At 38.5% G+C, this 16,821-nt stretch overlaps 1 protein-coding gene across 6 annotated transcripts in view; it reads right to left on the bottom strand.

Moving 5' to 3' along the window:
* UTRN (utrophin) overlaps positions 1 to 16,821 on the bottom strand; it is a 489,639-nt gene that overhangs the window by 322,764 nt on the left and 150,054 nt on the right. For all 6 annotated transcript variants that reach the window (XM_032873101.1, XM_032873103.1, XM_032873100.1 and 3 more), the window contains 4 exons: positions 13,823 to 14,052; positions 13,508 to 13,688; positions 11,027 to 11,172; positions 10,149 to 10,361 (listed from right to left, as the gene is read on the bottom strand). In XM_032873101.1, coding sequence (XP_032728992.1) covers positions 10,149 to 10,361; positions 11,027 to 11,172; positions 13,508 to 13,688; positions 13,823 to 14,052 — 770 coding nt within the window. The remainder of the gene's footprint in view (positions 1 to 10,148; positions 10,362 to 11,026; positions 11,173 to 13,507; positions 13,689 to 13,822; positions 14,053 to 16,821) is intronic.

The following is a 16,821-nucleotide window of genomic DNA, read 5'->3' as shown; positions in this document are numbered from 1 at the left end:
GAGACAGTAACATTGGAACTGGGCCATTAATACAATGAAGTAAGTCCAACTTGATCTCCAGTATTAGAGCAAAGTACTGGTCATTTCTTCCCAAGGTTTCCCATTCCGTCACTGATCAGTTTTACTTGTTAGTTTCCCTGATATGGAGCTGAATTGGTTCACTTATATCCTGTCGATTCTTTGCTTCTCATTCAACCCTAAGAATGGAAGTACATTTACAATCCTGCTCAAGATTTAAAGCAGTCACTGTGTCCTCCCTTGGTCTCCTATTGGCTACGCATTCCAAATTCCTTCTGGGATGTCTCTAAGACAGGAAGTCCAGATATGGCATTCATCACACCCATCTTCATGCTCAGAAAACTACACCAATTTTTTTTAATGTCCTTATAACATACCACCCAGAACCAACTATTCTTCTCCTTATCATGCTGGAATGAATGGTAACAATTGAACCTGCTATTTCACATATGGCTCTTATAGTCATAAAATGCCATCTAACATCATTTAAGCTTAATTCTTCCTGTTGTAGCGTTGTCTTATGTTTCTTTCTTTAATTTGTTTGTTCATAGATATATTGGTCACAATATTATTCATGGTTAGCCAGAATTTCAAAATTCCCGTAACCTCAAAATTACATTTCCCTTATCTCATATTGTTTCAGTGACTTCTGGAATAAATTCAAGACTTGATATTTATAAATATGAAATCTTCCCTTGTTATGTTAACAACAGTTACCAATGTAATAATTAAAAGCCAATAAAATGATTTAAATTTTTAGTTTCACCACTTTTGTACCAGCTACTCCTCCTGCCTTTCTCTTATTTGCAAATCTGACAGTGGGATGTCCTTTTTCTATTGGAATTTTTTTTGCTGCTGGGTTTTGAGGGTTTTTTTTCTGGTGAAAAACAGGGCCAAAGACAGTGCCTACCTGAGCATTTCCCCATGAGGATGCATGTCATTCATTAATCAATAAAGTTTTAGCTTAGTTTTCAAAATACAGGAATCTATTTAACACTAGCATCTAACTGGCTTACCACCTCCTTTGCATAAGGTTGGAAGAGATTTCTCAAATACTTTACTGATGAAGTCAAGAGTTGCTAAAAATGAGTTTGGGAGCCATTATTTGAACCAAATAAGCATACATGAAAGGGAAGATTACAAATGTCTGTATCTAATAATCTAGTATCCCTCCTCCAAAAATAAATAAAGGAAAGCAGTAATTAGAGGAAATAAGTCTGGGCAAGGCTTCTTGGTGGAGTCTATGATGATTCCTAGCGACCACCACATTCTTGCCTAAGCACATACAAGATTTCCGGTTTGTCATTTATCTATAGCTCTGCCAAGAACTGACAAGAAGCTTACTTCGGGTCTTTAACTTCTAGAAAATAATGTTCCCCCCAAATTAGGATATTGACCCAACTCTATTTTTCTGCTAATTTCTCACAAGATGCATAATGTGGCCTTAAGATCAAGGGTCAAATGTCCACATTACTTGGGATGTAGATGTAGGCTCTGGGGTAGTTTTCCTGTCTAACTCCTCATCGAGGCACGAATGCTCCCCTCAGTAATGACCATCTGATACTTCCCAATGTACAGGGCCCTTCTCTGATGAAGACAGGGAGCAAAAAGCACTTGTTTGGCCTTTTAACCTCTCTTACTTACCCTGGGCATCCTGCACATACTTCCAAACTCAGCTTCAAAAACCCTTTCCGTCTCATTGTGAGCTTCCCACAAGCATCCTTCCCCTCTGTTCTTTAGCCTGCCTGTCACTATCCTCACAAGCTCATGCACTCTTCCTCCTATGTATTATTTTAATTAGTGATGTATCTCTCCTGTGTTTGCTCCGTGTTTGCTCCTTGTCCATGGCAAGATGTGCCCAGGGCAGGGGGAGGTGGGGTACAGAAAGATAAAAAGTGGGAAAAGAGAGAACATACAAATGGATCTGTCTCTAGGATTCAGGGAGGACTTTTTTAAATTGACCACTGAACTTGCCACTTCCTGCAATGTTACTCTCCATTCTCAACTTCTTAAGAACTCACAACATCATTACTGCTATATAACTGGGCAATCCATTAATGCCAGTTTTGAATTAAAAAATGGATGGTCTTCTGGCCCAAGGATTTTTGAAATTTATAGGGAAGCATTATATGCCATGGAGGTTTTCATCACAAGCAGCCTTGACAGAAGTAAGCAGCCTCAGCAATGTGTCATTAGCACATGAGAAACCAACCACCTTCTTCCTCCCTCTCCCAGATACACACAGACCATGTGAGCTCACACGAGTCACACACACCTGTTCCTACTCTTACACTTCAACATGAGAAGGAAAGAAAAAAGAAGAAGAAAGCAACAGACACAGATAAGCCATGAAGACCAAGTTGTCATCTCAACAGTAACAAAAGGAATGGACAGGAATCTGACCATCTGTTCTCACTACTAAAGTCCTTCACGTAATCCTGGCCACTCGGAGTTCTAAGAAAAGCAGTGTGGTCCAGGAAAAGAAAGATAAAAAGTGTTACTACCAAGCTCAGCACCTCACCAGCCACAAGGTCTTGAGAAAGCAATTTCTCTTCTTTGAGCCTCAGCAGATCTCCTACAAAATAGGAATAATGAAAACTAGCTCGCCTGGTTGTTCCGAAAAACAGAGATAAGGTTTGGACAAGGCGTGCAGTACACACTAGTTATTACTACAAAGAGCGACAAAAGCTTTAGTACCAAGACTGACCCATAAAGAGTTACCACTTCCAAGTGCAGGACGGACCAACCAGGGAGACTACATGCTGGCATGAGTCAGCTGAATGTGTTTAACTATTGCCAGCATTAATCCTTATTCTATCCTATTGGTATTTAAAAGTAACTGAAAGAGCTACCAGATCTTCTGGATTCAGCTTAGCAGAAGGAAGCCCAGTAAAGGAGGAAGACCAAAACTTTAGAAATGCCTAGTGGCAGCATCCCCGCCCTGTGGCTACACCAGATGAGAAGGGTTAAGAGGTCAGTAAATTCACTACTAGCTACTGCTTGTGTGCAGGCAAGTGTGGGGGGCAGAGGGCTCTGCTCCACCATCCAATACCTCCTCTTTCCCCAGAAAGAAAGTATTGTCTCAATCCACCTGTGGCAGGTGTTTCCTGTGCCTTAAAAAAGATACTCAAATTCTACTCGCCATTAAGTCAATCACACAAGAAAGAAATTCCAAAGAAAAGACAAGAGCTCCCATGAAAAGTATTTCTCTGACCATTAAAAAAAACACTCAGCTTATGTACTTCTGAGTTTCTAATGTCCAATGAGTATTTAATTTTTTCCACCTCTATTCACTTACAGAATACACAGAATTTACAGAATATGCACATGTACATTACACAGAATATATATATAACTATATAAAATATATGCTCTGAATATATGCTTCTTTTGAAGCAATATGAAACATTTTAAAATACTAGTCAACTTCTACAATAAATATCTATCATTAATTCACATGCACAGAATAAACTGTAAGTACTAACCTAGGACAACTGTTTCTCATTCTCACAAATTCTGAAACAAATATAAAGTGACTCTTATGGTATTTTGAAAAACAAAGTATCAAATATTCTAGTTTGGAAGGGCCAAAATTCTACGCTGACCATCACTGCTCAAAAGCACTGATTTGTACGTGTCTGAGACGGGCAACACCTGCTGCTGGGTCAGGGAAAAGGAATGTAAGGTCATTAAAACAAGTCCTTTAACCCTAAAACACCCCGTCTCCCAGCCTGGCCCCTAAGCTAGGGATGGGGGAAATGGGAAGCTTGGTAACTCTGGATTTAAGACAATAAGATTCCAAAGTACACAACTACCTCCCAAGATTTTGTTGACAGCTAAATTCTTGGCATTTTATTTTGTTCCTTCCCCATCTTCTGGAATGTCCACAGCTTTTTAAGCAATTTCTAACCCAAGGCACAGGCAAGAAGAAGCATGAAGTCAGAATTAAAACAGTAATTTAAGGTAATGGGGTTTCTATTTTGTATGGTTTTATAATATTTGTGAACCTCAAATACACTCTTTAAAAAGCATTTCTTCATTTAATAGGGAAGACCAGCAAGGACACTGCTACAACATTTATTTTCTGAAACTAAGAAAAATTCTTAAATCTAAGGTTTAGAATGCACCTTTAGTAAAGTAAAATGCATTCAAAATGAGAAAGAAAAAAAAAAACTTGTGAGATCATTATATCAATCATATGTTACCTAGAAAGAGTCAAATCAGCCATGTTGCAGATTACTCTTACTAGGTATTTACCATAGCATTTTTACTCTGAAATTCTTCCCAGAATCATTTCAAAGCTCGGTTCTGCCTGTCCCTGAGTTCTGGCATATCCCCTTCCATAGTCCGGGTCAAACCACATCCGACTGGTCAGCAACTGAAGGAAGAGATGTGACTACACAGAGTCCTTCCATTTATGAGAAGCAGGCATTCAGATTGCACAGATCCAACCTTAGTAGAGAAATGCGACTGGGCAAGACGACGGTAGGCACCTACAAAGCAGTGACATTTCCATCCACTTAACTTGCTGTTTCCCACACAGGACTCCTGTCATCAACGAGCTCTGTCCTTAGGGAAGGAGAAACACACAGGTCTAGCCTTAGTAAAAGCTGGCCTGAGTTGAGGGTTTGTGAAGGTGTAAACAGTGCACAGTAGAATCCAGAGGAAATAATTAGCTCTGGGCATGGTGCTGAGCAACAATGAACACTGTATACAGAACAAGCTTATTCTTAAAGGCTGAGCTCAGAAGAGGAAGATGAGAATTCCTAGCAAATAAGTGACATTTCCAGAGAAAAGCAATTGTCCAATGCAGTCTTTGGGATCTAGTACATTGTTTTCTCACCAGACTGGGCTCACGAAGGAGGGGTTGGTGGGGGGCGCAGCGCAGGAGGGGCTTCAGGGTAAGAAAGGGGCAGAAGCTAGCAGAAGATTGTGAGTGCACTCTGTATTGGCAAAGACAACCAGATCCTTTCCAGAAGTAGAACTCTGGCACCACGGTGGGGGGAGAGGAATTCGGGAGGGAAGAGATTGGAAGCAGGAGCCAGCTGTGAAGGACAGTGGGATTGCCAGGGCAAGGGACTCTCCTGGAGTCTGAACACAGCAGGGAGACGCTGCAGGAGTGTCCGAAGAAGCAGGAGCAGCTATAACATAAGACAGAGTTTCGTGTGGGCGTCGGGGATGGTTTCACAATTCTACAGTTATACCACATCACAGAAGATCTTGCAGGAGTGGAGGAGGGGAAGAGAAACAATAAACAACACAGAAATACCTATAACCCCCAAGTGCAAATATATCATTCCTGGTGATAAAAGATATATAACCAGCCTCCAGAAGTGTATAATATTTAATCCCCGCAATTCATAAGAAAATCAAGTAAAATCAATCCTGAAAAAATTAATGTTCATGTATTTTTAAATGGTTTGCTGCCTGGAAGAAGTGGGAGGATTTTCTGTGAAGCAGTTTTTAAAGTACCAATTAACATTTTAATTCTTAAGAACAGGAACTGAGGTCATTACTTTGGCATTGGATGGAGTAAAAAAGAACTGAAGAACGCATGTGAGCATGACACCGAATAAGAATACAGAGGCCAACTCCCTACCTGTACAGAGAAACCCGCCGTGCAGACAAAGGAAATGTAGGCAGCTGAAAAAAACACGATTTGCCAACAAGTAACAGAAAACTACACTAAACTAAAATTGGCACACAAACAAATAACATCACCCTTTTACAAGTACCGTAGGATGGTAGGAAAAAAGTAAGCACACAGCTATGAAATACTTTCAAATGCCGTGCCAACGAAAGGCACCATCGTTCTCGTTGGTGTGGGATTCACCCTCCAAGCTCATGCGTTTGTGTACTATCTATTTAATTGTCCCTCATGGAGCTCCAACATCATTTGTTTCCATTAGGGTGAAAAAAATGATTAAAATTAGTAACATTCATGAGCTTTTCTATTTCACCTGGAATATGTTAACCTCCAGTAAAGACCCTTTTTCCTTTCTAGTGATTCAACAATTGCATACATCACCCAGTGTGCATCACAAGTGCACTCCTTAATCCCATCACCTATCACCCCATGACCCCACCCCTCTGGGAGCCATCAGTTGGCACCCTATAACTGGTTTGTCTCTCTCTTTTTCCCTTTGCTCATTTGTTTTTCCCCTAAATTCTGCATGAGTGAAATCATAGGGTATTTGTCTTTCTCTAAGTTATTTTGCTTAGCATTATACTCCCTAGTTCCATCCATGTCATTGCAAATGGCAAGATTTCATTCCTTTTATGGCTGAGTAATACTCCACTGTGTGACAAGTGTTCTTTTTTTCTCCACATCCTCTCCAACACCTGTTGTTTCCTGTGTCGTTGAGTTTAGCCATTCTAACAGGTGTGAGGTGAGATCTCATTCTAGTTTTGATTTGCATTTCCCTGATGGCAAGTGATGTTGAGCATCTTTTCACATGTCTTTGGCCATCTGCTCATCTTCTTTGGAGAAATGTCTGTTCATGTCTTCTGCCCATTTCTAATGGGATTATTCATTTTTTGGGTGTTGAGTTTTATAAGTTCTTTCTGTATTTTGTATACTAACCCTTCATCAGATATGTCATTGGTAAATACCTTTTCCCATTCCATGGGTTGTCTTTTCGTTTTGTTGACTGTTTCCTTCACTGAGAAGCAGCTCTTTAATCCATTTAGAATTTATTTTCATGCATGGTGTAAGAAAGTAGTCCAGTTTCTCTCTTTTGCACGTTGCTGTCCAGTTTTCCCAACACCATTTGTTGAAGAGACGGGTCTTTCCCCATTGGAGTCTTTCCTGCCTTCTCAAAGATTAATTGACCATATAATTGCGAGTTTATTTCTGGGTTTTCTACTCTGTGCCATTGATCTATGTGTCTACTTTTGTGCCAGTACCATACGGTTTTGATTACTACAGCTTTGTAATATAATTTGAAGTCCAGAATTGTGATGCCTCAGGTTTGCTTTTCTTTTTCAAGATGGCTTTGGCTATTCTGGATCTTTTGTGATTCCATACAAGTTTTAGAATTGTTGGTTCTACTTAGGTGAAAACTGCTATTGGTATTTTGATAGGGACTACATTAAATGCATAGATTGCTTTGGGCAGCATAGACATTTTGATAATGCTTATTCTTCCAATCCATGAGCCTGGGATGTCTTTCCATTTTTTTGTGCCCTCTTGGGGCCCACTGTTAATATTAGCTGCCTTCAGGAAAGGAAATGGTATTGAGGGTGAAAGGGAATTCTAAATGCTCACTATAATATTTCTCTATTACTCAATTTCTTCACAATGAGCACTCTTTATGTATTACTTATGCAATTAAAAGTACATTTTAAAAATAAGCAAGCCAATCATTGTTTTCCTAAGAAACATCATCATAAACTAGCACTGAATCAAAAACCTACTGTGCCACATGCCTTAAAGACAAATAGAACTTAAATGGCTAAAAAACTGTACATCAGGTCATCAAAAGGGGGGAAACAATGCTAACCTACAAATGAGTATTTATTTGTAAATAGTTTTGAGTGAAAAACTAAGGTTTCCTAAGTGAATTGTAAGTAGTTAAGTAAAAAACAATGCCTTCAAAGCAAAGCAAATAAAGGAATAAAAGTTTTCTTCAGAATAAAAAAATACGTATTTCAATAAAGTTGCACAGTTAGGGAATACACATATTGTCAACAATCTTGCAGTTAAACACAAAAAATAAAGAAAGAAAAGCTAGACATTACAAATCTGCTACAGTGATAATAAAAAATCTAAATATCTGGGGTATTTATTATGGAATGAATTTGGCACACATACCAACGAGCCACTCTAAGTGCCTGGATCTGCTACATTAGTAACAACAACCCACTAAAGCCTAAGGCTGAATTATTATAACCACAGGACTCTCTTCTGTATTTTGGAATTTTATTTTTTCTCTTTAAATTCCATATTAAAATATTAGCACCCATTTAGCTAACCCTAAAACACACTTCTGAAAGTCAAAAGATTAACCTTTGGGTTAATCTTCACCTGCAAATTTCCCTAACTACATCTCAGAGTCATATATGAAAACAAAGACACGCTCTTTTGAAATGATGAGAAATCTTTAATCCAGCATTGCTCAACCTTCACACTATTGACATTTAGGGCCAGAAAATTCTTTTGTTGTGGGGGATGTCTTATGCATTAGCTGTAACCTTGGCCTCTACCCACTGGAAGCAAATACCACACGCCCTCCCATCCAGTTATGACAACCAAAAAAACTTCTCCAAACACTAACAAATGTCCTGGGGCAGGAACAAAATCATCCCTGGTTGAGAGCCACAGATAACACAATGCTTAGACCATAACCACAAATTCTACATTCATGAATAAGGGTAATTCTGGTTTTTAAAGTTGGTTAGAACTCCAGCTGAAGACATAGAAGGGGATGTGGATCCACTCACAAAGGTAAATGATTCAAAAACACTAAGCTGCACATAACACACCACTCTTCTAAATTAATGCTTTATTCTAAGATCTCAGTTTTGGTATAGAACTGTAGTTTGCACTTAGAAAAACCAAATTTCTCCCACTACCAACACACACACACACACACAGAAACCTCACCATCTTTATTCTCCTAGCCATTCATTGGAGCTATCCACTGGGGCACAGAGCTTCCCTCCAAGGTCAGTGGCCACCACACTCCTCTCATCTTTCTGGATATCTTCACACTGATCTGTATGGTCTACCCATCCCTCTTCTACCATAAGTTCCCTGGTTTTGATTTTTGAAACAGCATTTTAAGGAACTTTGTTTTCATTTTCAATCTTTTCACTTTTTTTAATATCCTTTATAGAAATTCTCACATATATATGAAATACATATATTTTATAAATATATAAATAGTCTCCTATATATACTTTCTTAGAATCTAAATCCAAATATATATATTTGCTTCCATGCTGTACATGGTTCTTTTTTTTACTTTTAAAAAGAAAACCCCAGAAAGATGCATCAGATTTGTGTGCGTGAGAGTACACAAACAGGGTGGCCAGTTTTGCTTTATGACCTTACGAAGGAAAATCTGTGACCCTACATACACACACACACACACACACACACACACACACACGGGTATCCCAAACCAGCAACGGGACTTTGTTTATATTGCAAATAGATATTATTTTTTCTTTAAAAAAAAATATATGTAAATGTTGGATATATATTATATATATATATGTATATATACATATATATATATAGATAGATAGATAGGTAGATTTAAATCTTCTATTACTAATTTCATTTCATTCATTGAAAAATATTTCTTGAGTGCCTTCTCTGTACCAGGCATGATAACAGAAGTCCATTGTGAGATACAACAGTGGGAAAACACCCCACAACACAAAAGACCAAAGTAAGGAGACCAGGAAGACAGGGAGGAGAGTATCATTGATTCATTCTTCATCCTGACCTTTTCTAGTAGAAAACCAGGTGATTTGGTGGAGAGCACTTCTCCATCTTCCTCACAGGTAAAATGTTAAAATCCTGTCTTATCTGAAATTGACTTTTATCACCTTCTCCTTATGTCCTAACATTTGTCCTTTCCTCTGGAACTTTATCACTGCTTCATCTGTGGACATTTTCAGATGTAGCAAAGGATCCTACTTCTGGTTTTCATGTCCTTCAAATTACCTGTTTTCCCAGTTTGACGTTGCTTATCAACGGTCTGGTTCAGATTTTTACCTCCAAATGTCTAAAGTCTACAAAAACCAGCATCAAGGACTCAGCTGTCTGCCATGACCTGGGCAATTTTACCATGCTAACAAAGTTGCCCTGTGACCTAATCACTAGTCTGAATATCATGCAGGCTCCTCAACCCCGAGATGTTACTTTGACCAGTTTTAAGGAATTTTCTCTTATCTTCAAGATCCAGTTCACCTCTGCAAAGAAGCCCTTTTGCAAACAAAAGCAAATGAGCATGTTCTCCACCACATCAAAAGCAAGTTGGGAATCCCAACTTATATACATAATAAATCTAGGACATGAAAAAATGTAAAATATCCATATAACAGATACTAGAGTCTTACTTGGTAAATTACTACTTTGTTCTCTAATAAATTTAAACGCCATTAGCCTTGGGATTTACCTCAAAAGCTCTGAGTTTGGAGGTAATTTCTTCAAGTAAATGCACATCTTTGGAAACCTTGACCTTTAGTTTGTTCCACTTTCCCTGAACATCATCAAATTCTTGCTTATACATTTTTTCTACATCTGGAGAAACATTTTTCTCCAAAGCCTTTGTTTCTTCTGCAAGTTTATATAATGTAGGTTTTTGATTCTCAAGGATTTCATCAAGGGCCTGGAAAAAATGTTTAAAAGATTAAAAATACACACAATAATTTGTCTGTACAGATGTAGTAATATGGGCTATAAACAGCCTAAGGTCACTTTTTATAACGTATACAATTAAAAAAGAACTGTACACAAGTCATGAAAAAAAAATAAGCATAACCAAAAAAAGTTAAAGCTTTCCCTTCATGAATTGTGTGTGGGCCAGAAATAATATATTCTCCACACTAAAATCCAGTAAAACAATACACTCAGTGAGGACCAAGTGTGCAGTGCTCAATGGTTGATCTGTTTTATCTGATGAAATAATACAGAGTCATGTGTCCTCAATAACTAGAGAAGCATTTTTATTCAATGCAGAAAAAAGAACACATCAATTCAGTGATATTCATTTTATTAAAGATATTTGAACAGATTATGAGCAGGCTGAGAGTTCTAGACTAAGCACAATAGAAAGAGAAAATATGCTTTTATTCTATTAGTAATATTCAATAAGTATCTCTTCTTTTAGCTAAGGTACTACATTTTAGTAACTAACCTTTATAAGGAACTTTTGACCAATTCTGACTGAAAAATGACGAATATTTTTTTAAATAGCTGAAAAAATATTTCAAAATAAGTGAAAAGAGGTATTAAAAATGACCCTACACTTCTAAGACCTAAAATATGTGTTACCTTTTTTTCCTGCAGGGCCTTCTCCACCTTTGTAAGATCATTCAAGGCATTCAAAGATGTCTGGGCCTTACTTTCAGAATCATTCAGTGTATCTTTCAGTGTTTTCAATGTTTCCAAATATGCATGTCCAGGTTGGCTCTTCAGTTCTGTTTATTTAAAAATACTTACTTTTAGAAAATAGTGTTAGGAACCTAATATTATTATATATATGCTATTAATCTTCTCTATATAAGTGAATCCTAATACCTAATAAGTTAAACTCCATAATTAAAATTTAAAAGGGTCTCTGTTAGCTGCTAAGATAAATCATCCCATTGGCATTTCAGAGAGTCAGACAGTGACTTCATTCCTGCGGATGTTGATGTTTGAAATATTAACTAACTCACTATCATTTTTTCTTCATTTGGTCATGATGAAATCTCTCTCTAAAGATGGTACTACAATGTTTCTTTTGTCTCATCTAATCTCCTTTCCCCAAGTAACTACACAAAGAATAAAAGAACATCAAGATCCCCTCCACCCATCTTCCTCTGAGCTTGAACGGGTAGACAAACCGCCATCTACAGAGCGCTGGGTGTTAAACAGAATGCCACAGCCGCGCTACCACAGGTCCTCAGAGAGGTCCTGACTGCAAAAGCCAGCTGGAGTGATGTCTATTTCAGTCACCAAGGTAAAAATCACGGACAAGCAACACTTGTGTGGAAAGGACGTAAACTCATGTGGAGTACAAAGATGTGAAACCAACTAGCAGCAGAAGTTAAGAAGCTAGCAGCATTAGTCACAACCGACAAAGGGCCTGGACAAAGGAATGGAGAAATAAAATATGGTATAATACATACAATAGAATATTAGTCAGCCTTAAAAAGGAAGAAAATTCTGACACAGGCTACCCACACAGATGAACTTCAAGGATATAATACTAAGTGAAATACACCTGGCACAAAAAACAAATGCTACATGATTCTATTTGTATGAGGTATCTAGAACCGTCAAATGCATGCAGACAGAGTGTAGAACGGTGGTTGCCAAGGGCTGGAGGGAGGAGGAAATGAAGAGCTGTTGTTTAAGGGGTTGAGAGTTTCAGCTTCACAAGATGAAAAAGTTCTGAAGAATGGTTGCACAACAGTGTGAATACATTTAATGCTACTGAGCTCTACATCTTCAAATGGTTAAAATATGGGGCACATGGCTGGCTCAGGGGGAGGAACACGTGACTGTTGATCTCAGGGTCGTGAGTTTGAGCCTCATATGGGGTGTAGAGATCACTTGAATAAATAAAACTTTAAAAAATACATAAAGTGGTTAAAATGATAAATTTTATGTTCTAGATATTTTAGCACAATTAAAGACAAAAAAGATAGATTTAGAACTTTTAGTTTCAGGTCAGGAACTGTGTTGTATTATGTAACATTAAATAGATGGGTCAGTGTACTGCTTTTTCAATTTACTGTTATGAAATATGCCTTTATTTTTGACAAGGATCTATACAAAGGCATGTTTTATAAGAGTAAATTTAAAAAGCAATACTCTGAAACATTTATTTTACACTCTAGGTTAACTGAATTCAGTGAACAAAAAAGCAGAGTCCAAATGCCTTTCCAGAAGAAAGACAACATGACATATTTGCTTGCCACAGACACATACAGATTCCTACAAGTCATTACAAAATCTACATTTGCTACAAGGAAGGACATGGTTCAACACACAGCTTTTAAACACGCATGACACATAACATTACATAGTACAACACAATTCCCGACTTACACAATAGCTAAGGAGAAAAAATAGGACAGATGAGAAACGAGTTCTCAAAGCATTTAACAGGTAACTTGCCAAAATCAGGTTTATTCCAAAAGTAAAAACTCTTTAAAATTTTTCAGACTCTGAGGGGCCTCTGGGTGGCCCAGTGAGTTAGGCACCCACTCACACTTGTGAGATCGAGACCCCGTTGAGCCCAGCATGGAACCTGCTTAAGATTCTCTCTCTCTCTATCTCCCTCGGCCCCTCCCCCCCAATAAACAAACAAACAGATAAATAAATAATTTCAGACTTTGAGAGAGAAACATGACTTCTTTTCAAAGAGGAGATAGTATTGCTAAAACCATTTTGAGCAAACAGAAGTAAGCGATCATTCTTTTTAGTCTTACTAGTAAGGGTGTTAGCTGGCCTCCTTCAGTAACTGGGGGGCACGGCACCCTTCAAAAAAAAAAACTCCTTAAAAGTCATTATCTCCTAGAAACATGATTTTAGAGCAGGTGAAAGCTGTCTACACTTTTCCAAACAAGTGTGAATCCAGGAACTACTCTGAATATATTTTCAGACCCTGAACAATAGCAGGTAGAGAGGAAAACAGAATGTGGCTGGGGCAGAACAAGGGAGTGTGTTCTTTGCCCACATGTGTGGAGTGATTTTTACGTTATGGCAAACTGAAAGAGAAGACAACAGAGCCCTCAACTAAGAAAACCAAGAGGATGGGTTTACCCTTCTCCAGCTGTTGCTGACCACGCTCTAAATCCCGTCGCACAGCTTGGTAGCGGCCCAGAAGGCTCTCGAAGGCCTCCCGGACAAAATCCGGAGCAGAAGGACGAGACTTCAGGGCTGAGCAACTGGCACGTGCCATTTCAATTCTGGGGTGGAGGGTCAGCAGATCTATCAGTTCCCGCTACGGAAGAGAAAACAGGGTCACAGAACTGACCGAAGATGAATTCACCTAAATTTTACAATACAAGTGGCATCTTCTTCAAGTACAGGACTGGGCATAGAAGGCTTTCATGCTCTGGATGGTTCTCTCTTTACCTGACAGGGGTCCTTCAAACTCAGCATGGGTTGCTGGGAGGAAGTTTGTTTTAGCCACTCCTCTTTTGCCTTTATGGTCTTTTCGAGCTCCTCAAGCTGCTTAAAATAAGTATTTATATCTTCCTGTAGCTGAATCTTTCTTGCCAGATCTTCTAAACGTTGAGACACATCCTTCCATTCTGAGAACACCTTCTCCAGCACAGTTTTTATTTCTTCCGTAGGAATACCCTCTACACAGACATAAAAAAATAAGCAGAGGCTTCATATGTTATTATAAAACTCGTTTTGAATTTGTTATAAACATTCTAACCTATTCAAAATAATGAGGCCATGTCACATATAACGATCACTCCCTAAAGTCCCTTGTAACACAACAACAAAATTATAATGATGCCGGTAAGAGTAACTATGTTTCATTCCCTGACCAAAGTGGGGAAGGGGGAGCTTGAAACGGCTGTTCGGGAGAACATGCTATCCCCAGAGCCACATTAGTGGAGCTGCAGCCATGGACTTTTATAAAGAATATGTGTATCCTACCCCTCCACCAGCTTCTAGATGGGACCAGAGAAATTCAGTGAATGCTGTGGACCTGTCCGAAGGTCTGACGTGAGAAGGTAAACCTTCTATTATCACAGAAAAGACAGCTGGCTGAACAATGGAGGAAGTAGCTCCAAAGAGACTTTGGTGACCCAACCACAGCATCCTAGGAATTGCAGAATGAATGGCAAGAACTAGCATAGGGGGGCAACCTGGTGAGTGCAGAAGCATAAGGCCAGCAGCCAGCCCCAAGAGGCATCCGCAAACCTCCTGGGCATGCCACACATGAACCAGCAAATACCAAAATATCAATGCACGGGTAAGATGATCTACCACATTCTGATGTTCTGAAACACATTAGGAAAAAAAAAGGCATTTTGCTTATTACTGAAGTCCTATAATTTTGTCTCATATATTTGAGAGGTAAAGAATGTAGAAATAATCGTGATAGGTAATAATAAGTTGTATCGCAGTCCTTCCCTGAGTATAAAATACATCAAATCATTGCAAATTACTCTGAAAAAGTATGGGACATCTACAAAGGAATCTTTATCCCCTTAGGAGAGCAGGCATGTCGAAAGAATAGGCTTAACAACTTTCTTATTTGAGTAGGAAGGAGAAAAACAATGGTGCTTTGTAAACATATACAATCGAAATCCAGGGTAATGAGAGCTCTGAGGAGTAAAGCGGCTGTAAAACAAAAGGTCCTTGGGATCCACAGACGATGCAATCTTAAAAATACTACAGTACACTGCATCCACTGAAAATTAGAAATGCAAACATGATATGATGTAATTTGAATATATCACCCACCTCACGTGCTGAAGTTCACTGGCCAGCATCACACACAGGTAATAGCATATGAGACGCAGGCAAATCACCCACACCACAGCCCAAGTTCATGTATCTCTACTAATAGGGTCATAAATGAAACAAATCACCATTTTCCTGACAAACCATCTGAGCAATGGGGATCTAGGCTTTGCATCTGTCGCATTATTTCTATTCTAGGGGGCAAAGGAATAACATCAGCTGCTTCACTTGCATGTCGGGGCAATTTATGCTAACCAAGAAAGAAGATAAAGCTGATAAAATTATGAGATGGAAAATTATCACGACTCATCTAGAAAACAGGTAAAAAGTAGTTATTCACTATAATATGTTACAATTCATTCACTTTGCCTCTTCAAACCAATTATCAAAATTTAAATCTCCCTTCCTCTAAGCTTGAGATATTGTAAGTTAGACAGATATCAAGTAATAATTAAAGCATAATTTGCATATCAGGCAAGGAAAACTATGTTGTCTTTTAAAATAATTCTTTTTTTTTTTTTAAGATCTTATTTACTTAATTGTCAGAAAGGAAGAGTGCTCACCCACAAGCAGGGGGAGTAGCAGGCAGAGGGGAGGCAGGCTCTCCACTGAGCAAGGAGCCCAGCACCGGACTCATCCCAGGACCCCAGGATCACGACCCGAGTCAAAGGCAGATGCATAACGGACTGAACCACCCAGGTGCTCCTCAATTAATTGTTTTGCTCCCAGAAATCCTGAGTTATAAATTCTCTATTTCGATAAAACATCCAACTCTTAAATGACTAATCAAAAGCCCAAATCAATAGACCATCACCTTATTAATTATCTAAAAGGAATAAAACGTAACATATTCCTGCCACTTACTTTCACTTGACTTTGCACTTTTCAATCTATTACTGTTGGAATCAAAGGAAATTTACAAAACATAGGACCACCATCGAATTCCATAGGCTAGTCATAATAAACATCATTTCATAAAGCCATATTATCCAAGTTTCCAGCTACTCTATCTTATTAGTTCACAATCTCTAGGAAAAAGATAGGCTGAACCAAGAAAACGAAATATAATAGCCACGAAAGTTGAATGAAACAGATAATTTCATTGATTAAAACCTTTTTATGCTTCACGGGATACCACAAAACATAATTCAAATGCAGTAGGCAGAAAAGTCCCACCAAACTTCTCTGTGGCAGGGCTTTTGATGGAACTAGTTTGAGGAAATCGATGATATGATTATTAGAACATCTGTTTTACCAAGGCCTTGTTTTCTAAAGGACTGAACCATTTATCTACAGCCTTACCTAGGCAGACTCTTGCCAAATTACACTCTGTAAAAGAACTTCCTCTATCTTAATTATCTGTGTTTCAGGGTTTACATCAAATTTCTTAGGGGAAATGGCAGGGGGTATGGTGCAGAACAGCAAGAACCACCCAACTGTGCTTTCATTTCTGTTCAACATTTCTGGTTTATAAGAGTAGTAGGATTAACAGCACTAAAACCACACAGAGAGAAGTGATATACAATACTATAAAATGAGAACAATGGATAAAATGGGAAGACAGTGGGGAAGATTTTTAAAAATCACTTTTATTCTCTAACGCGACATAGACCCTCCTCAAAAAGCAAGAAATTAAACCCAGAACATAA

The sequence above is a fragment of the Lontra canadensis genome, unplaced genomic scaffold, assembly GCF_010015895.1.
Source record: "Lontra canadensis isolate GAN:19392208 unplaced genomic scaffold, GSC_riverotter_1.0 scaffold47, whole genome shotgun sequence".
In the NCBI taxonomy this organism is placed as follows: domain Eukaryota; kingdom Metazoa; phylum Chordata; class Mammalia; order Carnivora; family Mustelidae; genus Lontra; species Lontra canadensis.
Note: the sequence above shows the minus strand (reverse complement) of the source record. Positions and strands in the feature narration are given on the sequence as shown.